Source organism: Eucyclogobius newberryi, unplaced genomic scaffold, assembly GCF_026437365.1.
Source record: "Eucyclogobius newberryi isolate DKJ021-1_F unplaced genomic scaffold, fEucNew1.0.hap1 SCAF_3, whole genome shotgun sequence".
Classification (NCBI taxonomy): Eukaryota; Metazoa; Chordata; class Actinopteri; order Gobiiformes; family Gobiidae; genus Eucyclogobius; species Eucyclogobius newberryi.
The window spans coordinates 26507887-26532973 of NW_027315945.1; the positions used below are offsets into that span (position 1 = coordinate 26507887).

At 43.7% G+C, this 25087-nt stretch overlaps 1 protein-coding gene across 3 annotated transcripts; it reads right to left on the minus strand.

The window, feature by feature from the left end:
• Positions 1 to 8778: 8778 nt before the first annotated feature.
• Positions 8779 to 15752, minus strand: LOC140374442 (FXYD domain-containing ion transport regulator 6-like). Of its 3 annotated transcripts, none has more exons than XM_072461336.1 (10): positions 15546 to 15748; positions 13846 to 13899; positions 13743 to 13769; positions 11810 to 11833; positions 11600 to 11617; positions 10565 to 10639; positions 9220 to 9253; positions 9107 to 9144; positions 9002 to 9037; positions 8779 to 8923 (listed from the first exon to the last, which is right to left on the minus strand). In XM_072461336.1, the coding sequence occupies exons 2-9, from the start codon at positions 13892 to 13894 to the stop codon at positions 9033 to 9035; spliced, it is 270 nt and encodes an 89-aa protein (XP_072317437.1). In that variant the 5' UTR covers positions 13895 to 13899; positions 15546 to 15748; the 3' UTR covers positions 8779 to 8923; positions 9002 to 9032. The 3 variants fall into 3 exon arrangements, with proteins under 3 accessions (XP_072317437.1, XP_072317436.1, XP_072317438.1); XM_072461335.1 differs by having other exon boundaries at positions 9012 to 9037; positions 15546 to 15747; XM_072461337.1 differs by lacking the exon at positions 13743 to 13769 and having other exon boundaries at positions 9012 to 9037; positions 15546 to 15752.
• Positions 15753 to 25087: the final 9335 nt, after the last annotated feature.

Sequence of the window (25087 nt, forward strand, 5' to 3'; positions counted from 1 at the left end):
ATCACTTTACCCTCCATCAACCACAAGCTCTATACTACTGAAACCTCTTTAATTTTGCTTTATACTGAATGGGGCACTGAATATTTAATCTTAACTCCTGGTGGATCTCATAGTGGCACCTATGATGAGTTTGCAGTGACAAACAGGAAGGAGCCCAACAAAGTAGAAATCAGTCTGACAGGTGCTCTTGTATTACAGAGTGTTGTGTACCCAGAATTGCAACAAAATACGGCTAGTCCTTCATGTAGCATTCGGGTGGTACACAGTGATAAAAGTTAAATTAACCAACAACGCCACCTGGGCATTAATGGGCCCAGGACCATGTAGAAAAGATTAAAAGGCGCACAGGTAAGGTCATTGATTAGGCAGTGCTAAATAAGTTACATTGTTTATTTAGTTAGCATTTTAACAATATTGTATACGTGTTTAAATTGTAAAAGTAAACAGACAGGAAAGTAATCGGAAAACAGAACACAGAAAACGATGACCAACAGGGCGATTAAAATACTAGTAAATACAAAAGGTATAAGGGCAAGTAAAAGGCCAGTAAAGGAAAAACAAAAAGGGCCAGTGCCGTTGGATATTCATAGTCCCAGACGCACCACGTAAGGCCCCCCACGACGAGCCATTAGATTCCTGCCTGACCCGCCCGGTACCAGCTACACCGAGGGCCCCAGCTGGGGACATGACGACCTCGCAGTCGGCTACACGGAGGACCCCGGTACCGCCAGCCGGACCACACTTTGAATGGGGCGCCATGGAGGGTGGCGACATGCGGCGTGCAGCGTCCAGCATCCAACGGCACTAAAATACATAAATCGCTAGTCTTAAAAACTACATACACAGATTTAGCGGGACATGGAGAGAGATTTACCTGCCCTTCTGAGGCAAACCCTCGCGACCCACCGGAATGCGGAAGTGGCGGACATGGGACGCAAGAGTTGCAGAGTTTTTATAGCGCAGATGTGCGCCATCTGCCGGCGTGACGGGCACACTGCTACATTCAGCCTTTTGAAAGTGCAGTTTCAGAGCACGGCCAACCTCTCTGGTACATAAATTACCTCTATAAAACCAGTTGCCGTTTTCTCAGGTCAATCTTGTACCTTGTGCTTCACCAGATGTAACCACGTCTATGAGCAGCTGCTGCCAGTTAGCAAATCTGGTGCAAACTTCGTCATACCCCCACTGAGCTTCCAGACTGAATTTGACAGTGTCTATATCCAGGCATCACAGAATACTTGCGTCACTACAGATAGATGTTTTTAGTATGAATGAAAGAGATTCAAAGGAAATCACCTACAAATACCCCACACCACTGGTCATTGAAGCTGACCATGCCATCCAAGTCCTCCTGCTCTTCAATGGTGTTACTACAAGCAATAACAATAAGTCCCGACCAGAGAGCAGAAAACGCTGGATTACTGTTGCACAACAGTCAGCAACGCATTTCTGCTGCTTTGGGATTTTCAGGCCACTTCATGGTTCACCTGATCCCCACGTACAGACAGAGGCTGAAACTCTCCAAACCTGTGGTGAGGTTTTCTAAGAAGTGGACCAGTGAGGCAGTGGAGGAGCTACGTGCATGTTTGGACATTACAGACTGGGAGGTTTTCAGAGCTGCCACAGATAGTTTGGATGAGTACATGGACACTTTGACATCATACATTCGATTCTGTGAGGACAGCATTATACCAACACACACCAAAGTCACTTTCAATAATGACAGACCTGGTTCATACCAAAACTAATATAAGGCAGTAAAGGCCGCAGACAGAGAACGCTATAAAGATGCAGGGAGGTATCGAGAGCTAGATCACAGTACAATACGCGTCTGAAGCAGCAGTTCTCCAACCTTAACTCCGCCTTTGTGTAGAGTGGGCTCCGGCTTCTCACCAATTATAAGTCCAGAGCCCCCCATGCTGCAGATAAACGGAAACTGGCTGAGCAACTCAACACCTTCTACTCTAGGTTTGATGTGACCATCTTTCCTCTCCCACAGTGGCCACCTCTGCCAACCCAACCCCGGTACCCCCCACCTCCCCACTACTCCCTCAGTTCACGAACAGAATGAAAACAGACTATTTCGGAAATCCAATCCTGCTTCAAGTCATTCATCATTGTCCCTGTCCATAAGAAGCCCCAGATCACTGGCCTTATTGACTATCGTCTGTATTAATGAACTAATTTGAACGCCTGGTCTTGCCCCACCTCAAGACCTTCACCTCCCCCCTGCTGGACCCCCTGCAGTTCGCCTACAGAGCCAACAGATCTGTGGACGACGGCATCAACCTGGCACTCCACTTCATCTTGTCACATCTGGACTCCCCAGTAACCTATGCCACGATCCTGTTTGTGGACTTCAGCTCTGCATTCAACACCATCCTTCCTGCTCTGCACCAGGACAGCCTTTCCCAGCTCAACGTGCCTGACTCCACCTGCAGGTTGATCACTGACTTCCTGATGGATCGGAGGCAGTGGGTGCGGCTGGGAAAGAATGTCTCAGACACTCGGACTATCAGCACAGGAAATCCACAGGGCTGTGTACTTTCTCCTCTGCTCTTCTCCCTGTACACAAACTGCTGCACCTCCAGCCACGACTCCGTAAAACTGATCAAGTTTGCGGACGACACCACCCTCATCGGGCTCATCCAGGACGGGGATGAGTCTGTCTGCAGGAGGGAGGGGGACCGGCTGGTGTCCTGGTGCAGCGGTAACAACCTGGAGCTCAATGCCCAGAAGACAGTGGAGATGATTGTGGACTTCAGGAAAGTCACAGCCCTCCCTCACTATTAAGACTCCCCCATCACCACCGTAGACTCCCTCCGCTTCCTCGACACCACCATCAGCTCCCTCATCAAGAAAGCCCAGCAGAGGATGCACTTCCTGCGGCAGCTGAGGAAAGCCAATCTGACAGTGGAGATGATGGTGCAGTTCTACACGGCCATCATTGACTCCATCCTCACCTCCTCCATCACCGTGTGGTACGCTGGAGCCACAGCCGGGGAAAAACAGAGACTCCAGCGCATAGTGCGCTCTGCTGAGAAGGTGATCGGCCGCAGACTTCCATCTCTGCAGGACCTGTACGTCTGCAGGACTCTGGGACGGGGGACCAAACAGCTGCATGTTTTTGTTCGGACAATTTTCTCTTTCTCTAAAAGTGAGCTGTGACATATGTGCACAACTCTGTGACTTGCTTGTTGTTTTTAGCCTCTGTTAGCACTTTGAGATTCCATTGGAATGTAAAGTGCATTACAAATAAAATGTATTATTATTATTATCTCAGACAGAAGCGTAGTCATCGAGAGGGCATTGGCTGTTCAGGTCACATACTGCGTCTTAAGGGAGGTCACTGTGATTGTGGACGCCAGCTTCTCCTATAAAATGTGTGGGGCCTGTGGTAACTACAATCACAACTCCAAAGATGACATGACAATGGCAGATGGAAAAATCACTTTGGATGTGTCTGCGGTCGTGGGTTATTGGCGTGCCGGTGATTATTCAAGCTGGTAAGTTTTCAAGAAAAGTACATCGTGTCTTTTGATCTTAAATTTTAAACATTAACTTTTTGGCCCTGGCAAGACTTAATGTGACCCCTGAAATAATTAAGATTAGATAGCCCAGTGATTGGACCATTCAACCTAGTATTCTTATAAAAGCAGGAACCAAACGGAATGAGATTGTGGCTTTTAATTGCATTTAGTCCAATTTAATTAAGAAATGGCAAAGAATCCCCCGTGGTAATTACTGATTAAAAAGCAGGTGAGGCTGACAAGCATGGCCATCAAACTCTACCAAGCTTGCAATCCAATCACTGCTTGTCATCCAAGGACACTTAAGACTCTTCTGGGTGCTATATTAATTTGAGCCCTTGTCTTTAGTTCTGTGCGTACGTTTAGCCCCCCCGAGGCCTGAGCTTGGCCTTTAAAGATTGCCTGCAATGGAATGCAATGTGCAACATATAATATACATTAGGAACAGAAAGTTTTGATTCTAGATTTCTGAAATATGAGTCTGAATCCCCCGATAAAGATAATTTCTTAGTTGCAAAAACTACAACATAGGTTCTGAGCTGAACACGGGGCATGGTTTGCTCATGAGAATCTTGGCAACCAAAGTTCAGTTGTTGTGATAGTAATACTTTATTTAAAACAGTAACGTTGGTACGTCATAAGGCGCTGGTACAGCTGGCAGTCCGGTGTAAACACTCTCTCTTCTTTCTCACACTTATTGTGCTTTATCTCCTATATTTTGTAAATATAGTTAGTATATTTTTTCTATTTTACTGCACGATAGGGACACGCGCTGGAAGAGTTTTTTTAATTCAACTGTTTTTGACTTTTTTCGGCTGGATTTGAGCGTTTTTCGTTGTGTTCGTTGTGTTGTTGTGACGTGAGCTAGCTCCGAGCGAGCCCACCAGGCCCCCCCCCCCCCCCCCCGCGCCCTCCGGCCGCGCTAAAGTACGGCGTGTCGTCGGTACACGTTTATATACACGTTTATATGAAAGAGGAACTTTACGAACGATCGGGACACGCACTGGAATCGCTTTAAATTAACTTGTTTTGACTTTATTCGGCTGGATTGAGTGTTTTCGTCGTGTCGTTGCTATGTGTCTTGGCTCTGAGTCCCCCGGCTCCGGCCCCGCCTCCCGGCCGGCGCCGTACCGCGTTTACACAAAGGAGGAACTCATGAAACTGCGGAGAACAGTCGTCTTACCCGGAGATCGTCACGTTATCCCGGCGGACATCCTAAGGAAAACGCAACGAAGCAGACGGGCTGGACGTAAACTCCGAGAGAAGAGAGGAGAAAACAGGAAGTCGGTTCCCGCCGTAGTCATGGGTAACGTGAGGTCCCTTCAAAATAAAATGACGGAAATAGCGAGCCTCATGCGGTCCCAGAGGATTTATAGGGACAGCAGCGTCTTGATTTTCACAGAGACCTGGTTAACAGCAGAAATGCCAGACTCTATTGTAGGTTTGGACAATTTTCATCTGCTGCGGGCGGACAGAACGAGAGAATGTGGGAAGAAAAGAGGTGGAGGTCTGGCGGTGTATGTGAACACGAGCTGGTCCAAACCTGAACACTGCACAGTGAAGGAGCAGCTATGTAACAAGGATATTGAACTATTGGCTATTGGCATGAGGCCATATTATCTGCCCCGGGAGTTCTCACATGTGATTTTGATCGCAGTCTATGTGGCCCCGTCTGCCAATGCTGAATATGCTTGTGAAGCACTGCTCTCCTGCACTTGTAGGCTGCAAACACAGCATCCACAGGCTCTCTTCCTCATATCTGGTGACTTTAACCACGCTTCTCCCTCTTCTGTTCTACCAACATACACCCAGTATGTTACCTGCCCCACCAGAGAGAATAGAACATTGGACTTGTTTTTTGCCAACACCAAGGAGGCTTATTCCTCTTCCCCCCTCCCTCCCCTGGGCAGCTCGGACCACAACCTTGTACATCTGAGGCCTGTGTATGAACCCATCGTGCGCAGGCAGCCTGTGGTGTCCCGTGAGGTGAGGATGTGGTCTGCTGAGAGCGAGGAGGCTCTGAGGGACCGCTTCAGCACCACTGTCTGGACTGAGCTTTATGACCCACATGGGGAGGACATCAACACCATCACAGAGTGCATCACGGACTACATCAACTTCTGTTTTGAGAACATTGTTCCCTCCCGGACGGTGCGGTGTTTTACAAACAACAAGCCATGGATTAACCGTGAACTGAAGGCTCTGCTGAAGGAGAAGAAGAGAGCCTTCAGGTCAGGGAACAAGGAGGAGCTGAAGACTGTGCAGAAAGAGCTGAGGAGGAAGATCAGGCAGGCTGGGGCCGGCTACAAGAGGAGGATGGAGGAGCAGCTGCAGCAAAAGAACATTCAGGGAGTGTGGAGGAGCCTGAAAACCATCTCGGGCTTCAAAATCCCCCCTGCCCAGACAGAGGGGGATCTACAGTGGGTGAATGATTTAAATGCTCACTTCTTGAGGTTTGATCGGTCACCCGCCCCTCCCCCTGCACAGCTGCATGCTCCCTCTTCCACAGCTGGACAATGCCCTGCATCTGTTCCTCTTCGCTTATCTGCCCTGGACCATCAGCTCCCCACTTCGCCTGGACTCACCCATCCCCCCAGCACACGGTCCCCCTGCCAACCACTGACTGTCACAGCAGCACAGGTGAGGAGTGAGCTGAAGAGGATTAAAGTGAGGAAGGCAGCAGGACCTGACGGCATCAGCCCCAGGCTCCTTAAGTCCTGCGCAGATGAACTGTGTGGAGTTATGGAGCATGTCTTCAACATGAGCCTGAAGCTGAGGGTGGTACCACAGGTCTGGAAGACCTCCTGTCTGGTACCTGTGCCTAAGACACCGCGCCCCAAAGACCTCAACAGCTTCAGGCCAGTGGCTCTCACGCCCCACCTGATGAAGACACTGGAGCGGCTGGTCCTGGACCACCTCCGCTCCACCGTGAGCTCAGCCATGGACCGGCTGCAGTTTGCATATCGGTCTGGCATCGGAGTGGAGGACGCCGTCATCTCCCTGCTGCACCGCTCTCTCTCTCACCTAGAAAAGCCTGGCAGCTCTGTGAGGATTCTGTTCTTCGATCTTTCCAGCGCCTTCAACACCATCCAGCCGCTGCTCCTGAGGGACAAGCTGGAGACGGCTGGTGTGGAGTATGACCTGGCAGAGTGGATCCTGGACTACCTCACGGACCGACCCTAGTTTGTGAGAGCCCGGAACTATGTGTCTGACACTCGGACCTGCAGTGTGGGGGCGCCCCAGGGCGCCCCCACATCTATGCTGGACCATGAGTGTCACCCCCTGCAGGACACTTTGTCTGCTCTGGAGAGCAGCTTCAGTGAGAGACTGATCCACCCTCGCTGTGTGAAGGAAAGGTTCCGTAGGTCTTTCCTTCCTGCTGCTGTCCGACTTTATAACAAAAACTGTTAGTACTGAACACTCGCAATACCGACCTAACCTAATACTGATGTGCAATTCTGTCATATGTGCAATTGCTGTTGGAATTCATGTGCAATTCATGTGCAATTACTGTGAAATTCATGTGCAATCTATGTGCTGTCGTGACACATATTCATGTGCAATTACTGTCGTGATCACATGCAATGGTATTTATGTATTTATGTATTTATTTATTTATTTATTTGTCTATGGGAGTTTTTATTTATTTATAGGAGATCTTCTACTGAAAGTGTTTTTCAGACTTCCTATAAGTGATCTGTTCTTCTGGATCTACCTCTGTATCTACCTGCGTTGCACCAATGAAATTTCCCCATGTGGGACAATAAAGGAATAAAAAGGAAAAAGAAATGAAAAAGTAAGAGAGCAGGTTTCAAACAGTTCCTTTAACAAAATATTTTGGAAACGACAGTTAACCGTTTGTGTCTGGAGTTTTGTTATGGCTGAAAGAACATGGATTTAACTCCTTTTTCTTTTCTTTACAGTGGCCTCTAGTGAAGCTAATTATTTGGTTCGTGTCAAAAATATGCACCATATATTTTTGTGTGTGTGATTATGTCCTGATTCAACCTTGTGACACGTGTTTCTTTAAAGCTGGTTAAAGAGCCATGTTTGAAAAGCATTTACAAGTTTTATGTCTGCAAAGCCTACAATCTTTTATCACCTTAGTTATGGGAATATTATGGACTGGCTCTGTTTCTTCTTATTTTAGACCAACAGCTCTATCTTGTGGTGAAAAGCTGTATCACCCACCTCCAGCTGAACAAAGATGAACTTATTATATTCGCGAAATCATTTTTATTTTTCGGACGAATAAAGGATGTTTTATATTCCTGTTTGTACATTGCTTAACAAATGTTATTTCAAATCCACAAAACCATGTCCTTGGATTTTTTCACATGCTTGATTGCAAAGTTTTGAATTTGTCACTTAAATGTGGTGTTTTAACGAGGCTCAGAGAAATGAGGCTGTGTTTATGTTACCAGCATCTCAATTTCCTACTGCTTGTTCCCGTTCAGGGTTGCGGATGACTGGAACCTATCCCAGTGACTTTGGGCAAAGTGACTTTGGGCTCTGATACTAAAACTACAAATTAAACCAGTGATCTTTGCATTTGTTTCCAATATTATGAGAAAATATTTTACTCTATGATATGGATTTAAATGTATTAGACTGGCCTGAAATCAATTTCATAAATCATTTATTGATAGTCATAGTCAAGTAGTAAAAGTTAGACATTTGAAAGTATGGCGCTCACCCCTTGAAACAGTAAGTTTGACTAAATTGTTGTACCGTGTGGAATTTGCATGTTCGCCCTGTGCTGCCACATAAAACCTAAAACATGCAGTTAATCCTCCAGCTTCATACTCATGACCATAATCCTCACTCAAGATCTGGAAATGGGTCCACTGTGGTTCCCCACTACTTGTGACAGGTTGTTTAAGTCTAGAGACATAAAGCATGAGTCAAATGCAGATGTGAAATTATCTAATAGAGACAACAGTGTATTCTTTAATTTGTAGTAAATCCATTTGGTCTTTGGTCTTATCTTTGCTACAATTTAATTGGTAAGGTGCAATCACACACAATAATAGTGGGATCATCATAAAGAGGTAGTCTTTGGGATGGTGGCTGATGCTGCCTGGGAGCTACGAGTGAATGAAAATATACAAGCAGCAGACTGTGTGAGTAAGTGACCAGTGTGCTGTGTCAGCAGGAGCAGTTGTGCACTATGACAGAGAGCTCCGGTGCACTGCAAAGGACCAGCTAAAAACAACAGACAGCAAATAACTCAGTCCTCTAGCAATCAAACCGCTACATAATACATTTTATTGGCTCACTATTTAGCTACTATTGTTCATATGAAAACATCAACATACAAACATAAGCAGTATAATAATTCACATTTATGGAAAGTGACATTTTCAGCTTCATTGTTCAATTGTTATGGTAATCTAAAAGGCAAACAAAGATTATATCAAATGAACTGTAGATTTTTATGTGATACAGTTATGTAGATATTAGATACATACAAAAACTCACCTCTACTTCATTGTACTGCATTTAAGCTGGAAAACAATGTTGAGGATTTAATTGGCTTTATGAAAATCGTGTGTCAGTTATAAAAGTGAAAATACCTCTTGGAACACCTGATTCAGCATCAGCCCCTCTTGGTCTTCACATGAACAATACAAAATGTTATCAGCATTCATAACTAAAACATCATTTTCAACAATTTCACAAAAGTTACCTGGACTGGTCACCTGTGCAGGTGCATTTCCGGCCTGTTGTAAACACAAGGAAAGGCGTGTGATTTGTTATTGCCTTTACAGCAATTACAATTTACAACAAACTGTATTCCACTCTCAAATGAGAAGTAACTAAGTGCTATGCTGAGGAAAAAATCTGAACATCCTGAACGTCCAGGAAGTCACGAGAAACTTTTAATCCTCTGCTTTCCTGGATTACGCTCAAAATATGATACCACTTTTATTATGAAAAGTAGAGAAAAATCAACCTCAGAGTAATATTGCGGAACATTAACATCCTTCCATGCTTACTAGACATATATCACTAGAGGGCACCAAACAACATCTATTGCAAAAAATAATAATAATAAATAGGTAAACAATGAAACTAAGGCACTCTTCATGTTGTAAAAGTTTTAAAGGCGTTTATTTTTTCTGGGCTAGGACGTCCATTGCAACATCTATTCCAGATCCATCTAATATTGTTTAAAGTTTGCAGGAAACAGAAAAACTAATAACCTTTTCCATTACATTCATAGTTATTTATGTGTCATGACTTATTTTATGGCTGTTGCTGTATAAGACACATAAACCTAAAGTGCATATGATAATTATATTTGAGATTCTAGGTTCCCTTAGTTTCTCAATTTTAGTGAGGCTTATAATTTTACTTCCTGGTTGGACACGAGCAACAGAGGTAATCGTTACCTCGTGACCATGCACTGCTGCCCGGTGATCGAGTGTTTAAGGCGCAGCGCACATATGCCAGTGCAGCAGTGACTCTGACTCCTCCCTTCTCTATTATCCCCAATTCACTCTGAACCTCGCTACTCTATAGAAGCCTTGTACATTGATTATTCACATTTAGAATTCAGCACTATACTTCCTGTGACTGTTTTATTTTTTTACTTTTCTTCACAACTGCCACTTGACTGACGTAAAACTATGATTATCACCCACCAAACAAAGTAATTATTAGAAAAATACTGCACTTTCATGTATTTGGATCTATCATATTTTGTCTTATATTTATTGGTTGTATTTAATCAACTGATGGGATATGCCTCAGGCTTCAAACCATAATATGTATGTGTTGTCAGGTGCAAGGATGAAAAGGCAGAAGGGCAGAAGTTATAAAAGTCAAATTTCTGTGATAAACAGAGCATGATGGTGTTGAGAACTGAGCCACAGCAAGAAGCATCATTTTTCTTTCCCTCAAGACGTCCCAGGAACACAGGGCCGCTTGTTGTGCACCTCTATATGAAACCAGGGCACCATAAAGTCGCTCAATCACAAGGATGTGTGTATAGTAACACCTAAACACGTGCGCATGGAGAAAATACTTACTGACAATAAGAGCAATGCCCAAGACAAAGAGGACCACCGCAAAAAACAGGCCTCCAATCCTCAACGATTCATAGTCTGAAAGGGGAAAAGAAGCAAAAAGAAAGATTAAGTGGTGCTCCTTGAATGGAGCTCGACAGTTCTGCTCAGCTCTCGGGTTTCAGAGGTGAAATTCCATTGACATTTCACCATGGACTAATAATAAATACATTAAATAATTAAATGAGCATTAAAAGACCTTTTGTAGTGCGTGTATTAATTGATGGAGTGAGGTGGATTAACTGACGGATTCTATTGCAATAGATCAGCTCACTTATTTGTACTTTGTTGATGGTTTAATGTGGTTAATGTTTCTTAGACATGTGCAGTATGTGTCTTTAGCATCAGGACTGTAGATGCCTCTGACTGGAAACTATGGCATTGGCCTTTGTCAAGTTTGCATGGTAACTGCTTCCACTGGGTTGACGTATGTACTTTGAATTGGTATTGTGAATGTGTAGTGGTTGGAATGTCATGTCTTGTTTTGGTGAGTCTTTGTGACAATTGTTTGTCCAACAGGAATTTAACTATAAGACAATAAAGGCAGATCTAATCTAATCAAATCTAAAATGCTAAATTGTATTTATTCTTAAACTGTTTAGCCAACATTTAGCCATATTTTATGTTTTTTGGATTAAAAGATATTTGGGCAATGGGCAGAAGTTACTGCCTAGCTATTGGAAAGCCTATGGCTAAAATTGAACAAGACGAAATGTCTTGTTCAATTTTAGTTCAATTTCTTGAACCCAAGACTTCAAGGTGCAGGACTGTTGAACTGTTGAGGGTCATCTGATTGTGATCTATACTCGAAAAAGTATGTTACTTTTAGTGATTAAAATGAGATATATATTGAGCAAGCCAATGCACCCAGCAATACTAATTAGAATGTAAACTATAGTGACGTGAGAGCTCAAAATTAACTTTAATTGGAAAGTTTTACCACAATGAAGTACATTGAACCACACACTTATAAAGAGATCATGTCTGTGCAGTACTTACCATAATTAAATGCACTGTCTGTCAAAAGAGAGAAGAGAAAGAACAAATGAGCAGCAGAGCATTGCCACACTTCACAGCTGGCTGAGGCCAGAGTCATTCATCTAGTCATTAAGCGGTTTAGAGCCGGAGCCTATTTATATGGTAGTTAAAATGTGAACGCAGCTTATCTTAATTACACTTTTCTACATTTCCATTATAATAAAAACGTACCATTGTCCCCGTCAGCAGCAGAAACTGTGGGACAAAAAGAAAAATATTAGTCAGTGCAAAGTCACCAGGTATGGAAGCAAGTGAGCAATTTAGGGCAAATTAGTTTTACGCCACATTCAAAAGCCTTTACATTAGAACAACTCTCTTTAAAAGCTGCACTTTGTAACTTTTCTGGTGGAAAAACTGTCACTTCTCCACAAAGATGTTATTACTTTGTCTGGAATGTCCCACAGTTGAAAGAGTGAAACAGGTGAAAGTTACACAGTGCCCTTTTAAATTCTGTAAGAGTTCCTGTCTTAGTTTAAATGGCAGGAGTGGTGCAATGTAATGAGCAAGTCTATGGCAACAGCAGGTAGAGCACAAATAATAGAGAGTTGTTGCTTGGTGTCAGTAATCACGAATAACCACACAATTGTAATGTTTTTTTTTTCTCATAATAATTGCAATACTAAAATTTGCAAACCGAATTACGATAATAAAAATGTATTATTACTTTGTAAAGCCCAGATGCCTCAGATCATTCGTGTAATTCTGTCTTCACTCATGACCTCAGACAGATTTAAATGTTGACCTCTGAACCCACGGTCACTTTCATCCTGATATTATGCACCAACAGACTATGTGCCAATTTGACACCTTGATCAAATGTTTTTGGTTCACCCATTTCTTAAGGCTCTTTAAAGCTGCACTATGTAACTTTTTACTTAGAGGGTCCGCCACCTGCTTGTCTTCGCGATACTATTGCTTTGACAGTAATGTTCCACAGTATGTCATTAAAAGGCCCACTGTGAACCACAATAACAGTGTCCAAAGGTGGAGTACCATTGGACACTGTTACCTTTGTTACCATTGGACACTGTGACTCATTTCCACCATGAGGGGTCACTGTTCTCCTTTCCTTTGAAGTGTGTGTCCAGGCCCCTCCCTCCACCACATATGGCCCTTCTGAAGCCTCCTCCCTGTGAACTATGACCGGAGCTTGTACTGGTGGTGGTTTGTGCAACATCTAGTGGCAAATATATGATTATAGTCCACTACAAAATAAATAATATATGTAATCATGAGCACAATTATTATGAGGCGTATTAATGTGCTAAATAAAAACTGCAAAAAGTGTATTTAATTCACCCCAATAAAATAAAATAAAATTACACATCCAAGCTGTTCCTCAATTTTATGTGGTACCCCTTTAAACGTATACATCTCCACGGTGACAAGCTGTTGACACTAGGCCAAAGTACTGGATCCTTAGGAGATCCTGGAGACGTGTTTGGTCATAGTAAGAATGCATGGTTATTAAATAAATAAATGCAAGATAGAAAAGTATAATGCCATACAGTGGAACATTCCGGGCAACAACAAGCATTACCCTAACCCTAACCCAATCACCCCCAAAAGTTACACTGTGTACAAGACAGCAACCTTTACTCTATTAGGTTGAATAAATAAAACAACATGTTAACTTGTAACAAAAGAAAAGTCTGCTATTGGACTTGTAAGAGTTCATTCCTAACAGTTGGATGAAGTGATGCCGTTTACAGAAGTCCCCTTTGAGCCGACTGTCAAATGTACAAATGTTCATCTCTTTTCTGAAAGGCCAAACGTGACATGTTTGGCAAATACTGGAAAATGATTCTTCCTTCTCTGATAAAAAAAAAAAAATGCCTGCTTTGAGAATCTGCTTAACATCACTGATGACCCGGCAAGAGCATAAAGATTAACAATTGAACTAAACATATGAATAGTTTTGACAGAGTGAAAATGTCTATACGTCTATATCATATTTTGACACTGTTGGCATGTTCTGCTGGGTGCTGGGGATAAGGAGAGCTGGCAGGCAGCCATTTAGCAGCACACAGGAAATGAAGGATTTTAAACAGGATGTTAAAATAGTCACCACATGGCCATGCAAAGCCGAATGCAGGAGACTTACCAAACACCTCCCTGCCAAACCCCGAGCCTGTTATACAAATAGACTAGTACAACGCTATGCCTAGATTTTGACTTTTCACTAATTAAAAGAAATTGATACCTACCAAAAGCAGGAGCTGCCCAGACGCTTATCATCAACAACACAAGCTCCATTGTACCTGGGAAAAGAGGATTTTTTGTTAAACGGGGGACACAAAGTTAGTGAAGGTTACTGGATTACATTACTTGTCCTTTAAACCTCGAGCTCCAAGATTGTTTTATTCTTAGATCATTTCCAATATCATATTTCTAGTCTTTGTACATTCATACTGCCAACTTATTATGGAAATTCATGTTTTGTTTTGTTTTTGCTGTTGTGATTGGCACAGTTCATTGTAAAGTTGTCTCCAGTCTTCAGTAAATGGAATATGTACATCAAGGTTGGTTTGAATAGTCTACGCATCGCTTCAACTTTTTGTCCCGAGTACCTGTATTAGACAAATACATGTGTTTGCTATAGTAGTACAGTCAATCATTGCTATTACATTTTCTGCCTATTGATGTCCCAAATCCTCCAAAACATTCTTTAAGAGTTCAAATTTACTAAAAAAGTTTTGTTTTTTTTCTTTTATTTAATAAAATACATCAAAAAAAATAATCTTTATTCACGGAAAAATTCAAAGGTTTTCTGAGGATATTTTGGTCTTTCCTTGCCCTTCAAGAAATGCCTGGCGGGAACAAACTGCTTCATTGAACAAGTTGTATATCAAAAGGTATAATCTGTTCTGGCCAGACTGTGTGCAAGATGGGGACATCTATTTCCAGCGCTGCAAAATAGGGGTTGGCAGTAGGGTTCATGTTGAAGAAGATGGTGTTAAGTTACAATGACTGGTCAGTGGGTCTGGATGTTATCTGCCCTCTCATTTGGTCTGCATAAGGAACACAGCTGGTGCAAAGAACTAAACTTTACCAAATGGAGCAGGTTGATGAGGCACAAGGCATAACCAAAAGAGGCTTGTCCCAATAATGTCTGTCAATTCCCTTAATCTCCCGTTTACATCAAAGACAATCGCTCTGTGCCAATACAAACGATCCAAGCTGCTTCAATGTGTTGCATGGGGTACACTGAAGTAGATTTTTGGAAAGTCAAAGCATTCCGTTTGTGCATGGGAAGAAGTGTGTGTGCGTGCGTGTCAAATCTTCACAGAGCAGCTTTAGGATTAGGATACAGGAACAGGACATGATCTAATAATAATAATAATGTTTGTTAGGAGTTTGCAGAAGAGCAGGCATTAACGACCCAGACCTGGACTGAAGCCAATAAAGGCAGATGAGCCTGAGGCAAGGGCAGGGATCTCGGATAAATTATGCCAGAGCTGCATGAAGTTTAATATTACCGTACTCGTGCTAAAATCTGCGCAAACAGATTAGAAAGTGAAGAAATGATGGAAGAAGGTGCAAAGGCTACAATGTTGGCATTGTGGCAACATTTAGCTCAAGTTTGGATGTCGTTTTGTTGACTTTTCCCTGCCGTGGCCGTGGGCATACAGACTGTGCACACTGTGAAGCAATAACACGCAAATGCAAACTCGGTACAACCCATTTGTTTCAACAACTGAACAGAAAAAAAAAGTTTGGCTAAGCTGCGGCCATGCGTAAAAGCGCAGCACAACAACGCGCGTCTATTTTCTACAGACTGTGTGTAAATCGGTTCACAGAGAGTTCATTGTTAGTTTGCACCCTTTTATTTTAAATTATCAGCCGTTTTTTTAAAAGATGTTTGACGAAAGCATGAAGTATGTGTTAGGGGTTGTAAACAACTTACCGTGTGTGCTTCTTCAGATAACAAACCTTTTGCAAAAGTTTCTTTCACTTTGGCAAGATGGTGAAAGTTGCCTCCCCAATAACTAATAAATAACGGTTTTACTGTCCAAAGCACTCTGGGATTCCTCGGGACTGTGCAATAAAGGGAAGTCAGCTGCTTCTTCTTGTAACTTCTTGGTGGACTCTCTTAGGAATGAGGACGGGGGGTGGGGTTGTTCTGAGGTTACTCCAGAAAAATACCATGGTTAGACGTAAACAACCCAGTTATTTTATATTTATATCACTTGATATCAGTGGTGGAAGATGTACTCAATTTTATTAGTCAAAATACAAATACAGGAGCAAAAAAGTAAAAGTGGAGCATCCAAAAAGTAAACCTTTAAAAAATAATATAGATTAAAGATTTTTAAAACTATTAAAGCATCAAATGTCGTGATTTTGATGATGGGGTGAGGTGGAGTAACTAATGGATTCTATTGCAATAGATCAGCTCACCTATTTGTACTTTTTGGATGATTTGATGTGGTTACGTTTCTTAGACATATACAGTACGTATCTTTAGCATCTGGAATCGTACTGGATTTTGTCTAGTTTGCATGGTAACTGCTACCACCGGGTCGACGTTGTATGTACTTTGTATTGGTATTGTGAATGTGTGGTAGGAATGTCAGGTCTTGTTTTGTTTTGGTGCGGATGGTGATTTATTTCTCAAGATTCCCCTTTAAATTAAAACTCAATTGAAATGACCAACAACGCCACCCTTTGATGTAGGGAACTTTGACAGAAGGCAGAGGTTCGTTTTACATTGAAGAGGCAGTAGATTTATCCATTACATTAATTTATTAAATAGGTTATTTTACTTTAACTTATTTGTTACTTCAAAAGACAAGTGCAGTTAAAGGCATTACATTTACAATAAAACAATTTCCACAGTCACTCTTCACACATTGCAGTAAAACAGAAACAAGCAAGACTAGGCAAGACTGCAGTCCAGGGTTCCTGCTCCAGAAGAACTAGAAGAATAAAAGCTGTGAGCGTCCAAATGACCGCACCGCAGAGCAAGAAGAAGATCCCTCAAACCTACACCTGCTAGACATCAGCTCAGGTCAGTAGGCCCAAGGTGCAGCGATGACATTCCCCAGTCATCTTCTAAACTGCCTGACAGGGCTGCTGGCCACCTCATGGCCATTGCGCACAGTAGAGCGCTAAGGGAGGCAAAGGACAAAGCTCTCAGCCATGGAAGAAAATCCTTTTAATACTGAGTAATTGGAAAATGTTTAAATAAAACTCATAATGATACTACCTGGCATATAGAGCAGGGACATCACAAGCAAACACAGCAGGTGGAGTGTGTGGGTCAGAGGAAGTACAACAAGTGACCTCTGGGTTTTATAGGTTTTAGCTTTGGCGCCACCTGCTGGTTAGTCAATTAAAGCCCACCCTGCCAAACAGTGTTCAACAGGAATTTATCATGGAATTTCACTATAGAGCTCATTCACCGACGTCACAAAACCACGTGATCGCATACGTTGCCGCCCCCTTGTCATACGTTGCCGCCCCCTTGTCATACGTTGCCGCCCCCTTTTCCGTCCCTTGTTGCCTTCCTTTGCACTGATGGAGTGCGGAAAGTGATCTCAAACGTAAATTATGGAGCCCCCAGTGCTTTCAGAGTCCACAAACTCCTTGGATGAGAGAGGTCGATATTTAGAAAAGCTGCGATCAATCAACTCAGATCCATATTTTATGCCTATGTAGCAGTGTGCCCATCACGCCGGCAGATGGCGCACATCTGCACTATAAAAACCTATCCAGATAATATAATACATCCATGATAAAAACTCCCTAGCTCTTGCGTCCATAGATCTATTATATTATCTGGATAGGGTACGCCCCCTCTGCCTCTGGCTCCAAATTGAGTAGTGGCCACTCCGCAGAATGCAGCCTTTTGGTCGGACCATTTCAGGAGTTCGGCCTCTAAAATTACCAAACATGCTAAATTGTTTTTAGTCTAAAAATAAAATAGAAGGAATTTCACTCTTCAACTGTTTCTAAAATACATTTTTAACCTCCCGGAGAACGGTGTAACCCTCGTGAACGAGCCTCGGGAGAACATGTGACGGAAACCAAACACAAGCAGAAGAAAGTGACACGACTAGACCAACGATACACGTAAGTTGTGTTTGTATGTCATTCCTCACGTTTCACACATCGTTCCATGTGAAGTGTAAAACAACGATTACACAGTTAACACAAGTTAACACAAACTAACGTTTAGCTACACAAAGATGCATTGGAGCTTGCTGTGATGGCTCATGACTTCTGCAAATAAATAACTTATTATTATTATAGACAAACGGTTAAGCACAGATCAAGGAAAACTAGAGAAAGAAGGGGAAATTTCCAATTCAAAAACTACCAATAATTCAAATATAACCTGCTGAAATGGGTAATATCTTACATATATAAATGTAAACGTATTTAAAAGTGACAGTCATGTCTCACAGGGCTGATAAGACGACATTTGAGGTTTTATTACCAATTTCATAATGAAGTGTGCTGTGTTTAAACAGCAAAGCACACGCTTGTTTTCCATGAATGTCATGGATTTACTTCCATGGAATTTGTGCTGAGATTTAGTAAACATGTCAGTTATGTTCTAACTTCTAAGGTTTAAACTTATGCATAAGTAAATGACTTTTGGTTCTAGCTTTAAACATTAATGTGAAAAGAGGAACTTTTGTGTTACAGAGCGAAATGTAAATCTGTCAATAACATATTCCAGCTTTTCTCTGTTAAATCTACATAATATATCAATGTTCTAATGAGTATCATTCTCATCTTCTCCAGAGTGAAGCAGCCGTCCAGAGCAGAGCTGACCGTCCTGACCAGTGAGTTTGCTCTCTGTCTGTGCTGACCAGAGCTCTACAGGTCACTACAGGTCACTACAGACACAGAGTCATCTCAAGTAAACTCCTGATGACTCCTAAGGTATTATAATATAATATATATATAATATAATGATGTATAATATATTCATATTTTGTATACTCTTTTTAAGTAGTTTCCTGGTTTATTTGTTATGCATCATTCAATTTCATTGTTCAAAGATAATAATAATATATATATATATAATAATATATATAATAATAACTTGCGCCTCGACTAAAAGTAAACAGTGAGTAGAATCAGTTCTTTGAATTTATAAAATATATGTTAGTTTTGTTATGAGCAAAAAAACTAAATGATAATTGTTCTTCAAAAGAGACACTGCTGTGTCACATGTGTCTGTAAAGCAGCTTCAGGACAAACATATGAAGTGTGTGTTATATGACTTTTATAAATCTAAAGCTGTGACATGTTCTGTTTCTCTCTCAGTCAATCGATGGAGCTGAACGGAGGAGTTTACAGAAGTTGTCCTTTTCACCAGAAGACTGCGTAGCCATGGAAACAAACTCTTGTTAAATACTGAGATATTCAGTATTTAACGCAATAATATTTTACCATTATTATTAGTAATATTTTGTCTTATGCTGTTTTTATTTTATCTTTATTTTCCCCTCCATTCCTTATTAAGGTATGAGAGGTTATGTCTATAGGAGTTTTGTTTATAAGAGTTCTTCTATTAAGAGTGTTTTTTAAACTTCCTATAAGTTATCTGTCCTTTTCCTCTGTATCTACTGCGTTGCAACAACAAAATTTCCCCATGTGTGGACAATAAAGGAATATCTTATCTTATACAGTATGTTCTTTTTGACTTATACAGGTTGTTTTATCTTTGTTCATTGTTTTATGTTGCGCTGAATCACCAAAGCAAGTTCCACTGTTTGTGAATTCTGTTCTTTGACAATAGCAATAAACCTTTTCTGATTCTAATAATAATGATGATGAATGAAAGAATGAACAGTGCACAGACTCAAACTCCTTAATAAGGAGACAATCAGGTCTGAGGAATAAAGTCTGGCGGTAATGCAACACTCGGATGCCAACCGCCATAAAACAACAACAACAACAACAACAACAACAACAACATATGGATACCAGTCGCCATAAAACACCATAGAAGAACCCGGTCTGGAGAGACGGGAGATGGCGGAGGAGAGTGGATCGGTGGTCGTAGACGTTCTGGACGGCGTGGAGGAGCGGCCTTTTCTGGCTGCACGTGCCCGGAAACGTGAAAAGTCCCTTAGCTCGTCCGAGGGTTCTGGGAATGAGCAGCAGGATGAGGCTGAAGCTATTGATATCCGGAGTGAGAGCAGAGACTGTAAGGTGATCATAAAGCTTGCACAGGATAGTGCATCCTTTAAGGAGTGGAATTCAGTGGCATTGTCAAAGAGCCTAACTGTAGCTGTGGGAGTGATCAAGAGTGCGAGTGTCCTTAGAGATGGCTCGCTGCTGGTCGTGTGCAAGGACGCGGCTCAGCAACGGAAGGCGATTGGAACTAAACGTCTGGGTGGAAAGGACATTCTTGTGTCTGATGCTGAAAGAAACACGGTCAGAGGAGTTATCGTAGGCGTCCCTACGGCGACGTCTGTGGATGAAGTTAAGGAGAATTTGACTGGAGCTAAGGTGCTGGACGCTAGGCGGTTGAAGGTGACCCGGTCTGGGGTAAGATGTGACAGCTTGTCGGTAATGGTAACACTTGAAGGGAGGTGCCTGCCTAGTAAGGTGTTCATTGGGTTCATGTGCCATGACGTTAGGCCATATGTTCCACCGCCCCTGCGTTGCGCGCTTTGGGCATATTGCAGCGGTCTGTAGAGGGAGGCAAAGATGTGGTAAATGTGCAGGAGATCACGAGTATGGGAAGTGTGACGTGGGAGCAAAACTGAAGTGCTGTAACTGTGGGGAAGAACATAGCTCTGCCGACGGGGGATGCAGGTTTAGCAAAAGAGCTGCTGAGGTGCAGAAAATAAAGGTCTCTCAAGGTATATCCTATGCAGATGCAGTCAAGAAAGTTTCAAGTAACGAGTTTAGAGTAAATACAGAGAGAGGAGCCAGCGCTGCTCCCAGCCAGGGCGAAATGAGAAAGGCCAGCGTGGCTCCCAAGAAGTGTGAAGGTTTCAAGAGTGGAGGTCCCAAGTGTGCAGGTTCCAGAATTAATGAGAATACCCTGGTTGTGGATAGAGAGGATTTTGTACTCTTTATGGTGGATGTTGTAAACTGTGCTGCTCAGACTCAAAGCAGAACTGAAAGGATCAGGATCATTGCTAAAGCTGCAGGGAGATTCCTTGGAACAAAGGAGCTTGATTGGGCAGATATAGAAAACAGGCTAAAGGCGCTAAATGGGAGTCGGAGTGATGGGGGTCTGCTTTTGGGGAGTCAGAGTGATCAGAGTGACGAGATGGGGGTGGGGGTGGTCTCCTGTCCTCGTCCAGTCTCGTAGACGCACGGCTACCAAGCAGCGACATCAGTGGAAATATTAAAGCCTATAGAATGAAGCCTAAAGAATAAAGCTGTACGGTGGAAGCACCGAACGTCAAAGAAGGAGAGGAAGATGAAGAAGAGTCTCCCTGGAATAAAGCCGGTTGGTCTCTGAAACAACAACAACTATTCTAGTCACAAAGACATATCATGACCTCATGGGCTTTGTAACACCAAAGCAATGGAAGGAGTACTTTTACGGACTACGACAGAGTCTGAGGACTACGAAAAGTCTGAGGAATAAAGTCTGGCGGTAATGCAACACTTGGATGCCAACCGCCATAAAACAACAACGACAACAACACATTGTAGCTTTAAAACTCAACTAAAACTGGCTAAAATCAATTTATCATTTGTAGTTATAATCAGATTTACATTTGTTGAACAAGTTCATTCATGTTCATTATTCTTATTAAATACATTAATAAACAAATGTGTTTTGTATTTATTAAAGATTGACATGAAACAAAAACGACACAAAAGGAAAAAGTGAATATAATTAAATACCGCTTAACTCCATTATGTAACAGGATTGATGATTATATTTTATATTCTCATTTGATAAAATATATTATGTAAATTAATAACTGAAAAGTTAATAACAAAATAAATACCCAAACCAAAAACTACAGAAAATGATGAGGACGTTATTACACCTCTAAATGTAATTTATTGTCATTAAACCAGACTTTTTATCTTAACACTTCTTTATAATTCTCTTAAATATCAGAGCTTTACAACATGATACATGTATATTTATAGATGGATATAACAATCCATCATTATACATTACGTAAACAGACTATTTCAAGCTGAAATATTCCAAAAGTCCGCGCTGACTGTTCTAAGTCTATCACGCTACTGTCAGCGTGCTCGCTCCCGACGCCAAAGCCTTATGGCGATGACGTCACAAAAGTGGGAGGTGCTATACCAGTATTCAGGAAGTAATGCGGAACTAAAAAACTTTTTCGTAGCCATGCGCCAATGAGCCATGGATCTATTATAATATCTGGATAGGGTATGGCTAGCCACAGCATGGACGAGGATCCAGAGGTGGCAGTTGGCAAGGGCGAACTGGGGGGCTTTCCTGAGGAAAGCTGATGATGGTTCTAGGGTTCTGCAGGAAGGAGGATTGACTCAGGTGGATGATCTCAATAGTGCAATTGTCTCGCTCATCACGCAGTCAGCGGTAGGCACGATTCCTAAGAGTGGTGGTAGTGGACATAGGAAGCGGGTGCCGTGGTGGACTGAAGCATGTGGTCATGCTGTTAGGGCGATAAATGCGGCGTTTCGCCGGCTAAGGGTTGCCCACACTGAGGGTGCCCTCATTGACTACAAGAGGGCCCGCGCTGTTGTGCGGAAAACTGTGAGAACGGCCAAGAGTGCCTGTTGGAGGCGGTATTGTTCCAAAATTGGGAGAGAAACGCATCTCGGGGATGTTTGGGGGATGATTAAGCGGATGCATGGGGTTGAGCGCCGTCATGGGACCCCGGTCCTAATACTGAATGGTGTTGAAGCAGTCAGCGACGTTGACAAAGCTGAACTGTTGGCCAGCACCTTTGTGTCGGTGCACAGCTCTGACAATCTCTCACCTGCGGAAAGGCACTACAGGGAGAGTACTTTGGCCCAGAATTCTGAGCTGATTGGGCACCAGCCTTCGACTCAAGATGACCTTGACCTTCCGTTTAGTTTGTTTGAGCTAAGGAGAGCACTTTCTAAGGCGAAACAGACAGCCCCGGGTAAAGATGAGGTGTGCTATGACATGCTCTCTCATTTGACTGATGACACGCTTGGGCTAGTCCTGGGTCTTTTCAACCGTGTTTGGGATTCAGGTTGTGTTCCATCTGCGTGGAAACGGTCTACGGTGGTGCCGGTTCTGAAGCCGGGTAGGCCAGCGTCTGACCCTTCAAGTTATAGGCCGATTGCCTTGACGTCGCAGCTCGGGAAAACGATGGAGCGCATGGTTACCGAGCGGTTGGATTACTTCTTGGAGAGTCAGGGTTTGCTTCCCGCGCACCAGAGTGGTTTCCGTAGGGGCAGGAACACCATGGATTCCGTGTTGTGTTTGGAATCTGATATCCAGCTGGCCAGGGCTCAGAAAGAAAAGGTTATTGCGGTGCTCTTTGATGTGGAGAAGGCGTACGATATGGTTTGGAAGGATGGGCTCCTCATTAAGCTGCGGAAGTGTGGTGTGAAGGGTAAGCTGTTTAACTGGGTCCGGAGCTTTCTGTCTGGCCGGCGTATCCAAACCAGAGTAGGCGCTGCTTACTCTGGGGTCTATGGGGTGGAGAATGGGATCCCGCAGGGGAGTGTGTGTAGCCCTATCTTGTTCAATGTTATGATTAAGGACATCTTTGACGACGTGGATGGGTCTGTTGGGAGGAGCCTTTATGCTGACGATGGCGCTCTATGGGTGAGAGGGAGGAATCTCCGGTTTTACGAGGCGAAACTGCAAAGGGCAATACAGCAGGTGGAGCAGTGGACCCTGAAGTGGGGGTTTAAACTGTCTGTACGGAAGTCTCAAGTGATTTGTTTCTTCAATGGGCATAGGGACGTCTCCCTTCGACTGCATGGGCAGGTGCTCGAACAGGTCAGGGAGGTGAGGTTCTTGGGGGTCACCTTTGACGAGAGGCTTAGTTGGCGTCGGCACATTGATGAGGTCAGTGGTAAATGCAAAAGGGTGAATAACTTGCTTCGTTGTCTATCCGGCCAGGACTGGGGGGCCAGCAGAAGGTCGCTCCTGGGTGTTTATCGGGCCGTCATGAGGGCGGCTATTGATTATGGCTGTATAGCCTACATGTCTGCGGCTGAGACTAACTTAAAGAAGCTTGATGTGGAGCAAGCCCAGGCCTTGCGCATCTGCTGTAGGGCTTTTAGGACCTCCCCTGTCTCGGCGCTGCAGGTTGAGTTGGGGGAATTGCCGTTACGGCTCCGGAGGCTAGAACTTCTGTTGGCTTACTGGGTGAATGTGCAAGGTCATACGAGCTCTCACCCGGTGAGGGACTTTCTCAGGGTTGATGGGGGGCAGAGTGAGGCTGGCGGTATGGTTTTCAGCCAGGTAGGAAATGCGAAGGCGCGGCTTGCGGGGGTTGGTGATCTGCGTGTGAGCCCGTCGGTGGCTTTGTCTGCTATGGCTCCGTGGAAGTTTGTCCCGGCTCCTGTTGATGTTGGCTTGCATGGCAAGCTTAGAGGAGTCGCTGGGAGGGCACCGCAGTTTGCCGTTCAGGCGCTCATCGATAAGCACTCAGGTGATGTGTTTGTTTGTACCGACGGGTCTAGGGATCCTGAGAGTGGGCGTACTGGCGCCGCTTATTTTGTGCCTGACCTGGGGCTGGCGGTCAGGAAGAGGTTGACAGATCGCCTTTCTGTTTTCGCGTCGGAACTTATGGCGATACGGTTGCCGTTGGAATGGGCGGAATCTGCTTTGCGGTGTTGCGGCATTGTGGTGGCCTCTGACAGCCTTTCTGCATTGCAAAGCATTAAATCTGGGAGATCGGATTGCAGACAGGATGTGTTGAATGGCATCTTCTGTCTGATGCTCTCCCTGTCCAGGAAGGATGTGGGGGTTTCCTTCATCTGGGTCCCTGCGCATGTGGGGGTGGATGGTAACGAAGTGGCTGATGCATTGGCTGGGCGTTCCCTTCGGCGGCCATCAATTGATGTGGCGGTTGAGTTGGGCAGGTCTGAAGTCAAGCCCGTTGTCAAGAGTCATGTGGTCGGCCTTTGGCAGGAATTTTGGAGCCACTGTGTTGCTGGACGGCATCTCTATCGCATACAGGGTAGTGTGGGTCCTTGCGGGTCTATGGGCGGGAACGCGTGGGAGGAAGGGGCCTTCGCCCGCATGAGGATTGGCCATGCTGGACTCAATTGGTCACTGAGTGGGATGGGCAAACATCCGACCGGTCTGTGTGGTCACTGTCGGGTGCCAGAGACTGTCGAGCATGTGCTGATTTGCTGTGAGGCTTATGATGGGGAAAGGGCCGGGTTGGCCTTGTGGTTTCGGAATGATGGGCGGGAGTTCAATCTGCGGAACGTTCTGGCGATCCAGTCACAGGGTTTGTGTCAGGCTGTGGTTGCTTACTTATGTAGCACAGGGCTGGGTAAACGTTTATAGAGGTGGGGGGT

Excerpts from the sequence above, each read along its gene's own strand:
- LOC140374442 (XM_072461336.1), bottom strand. The coding sequence starts at position 13,894 with ATGGAGCTTGTGTTGTTGATGATAAGCGTCTGGGCAGCTCCTGCTTTT. Across the intron at positions 9,254-10,564 it reads GGGCATTGCTCTTATTGTCA|GCCGGAAATGCACCTGCACA; the intron begins GTAAGTATTTTC and ends TGTTTACAACAG. Across the intron at positions 9,145-9,219 it reads TGCACAGGTGACCAGTCCAG|ACCAAGAGGGGCTGATGCTG; the intron begins GTAACTTTTGTG and ends GTTCATGTGAAG.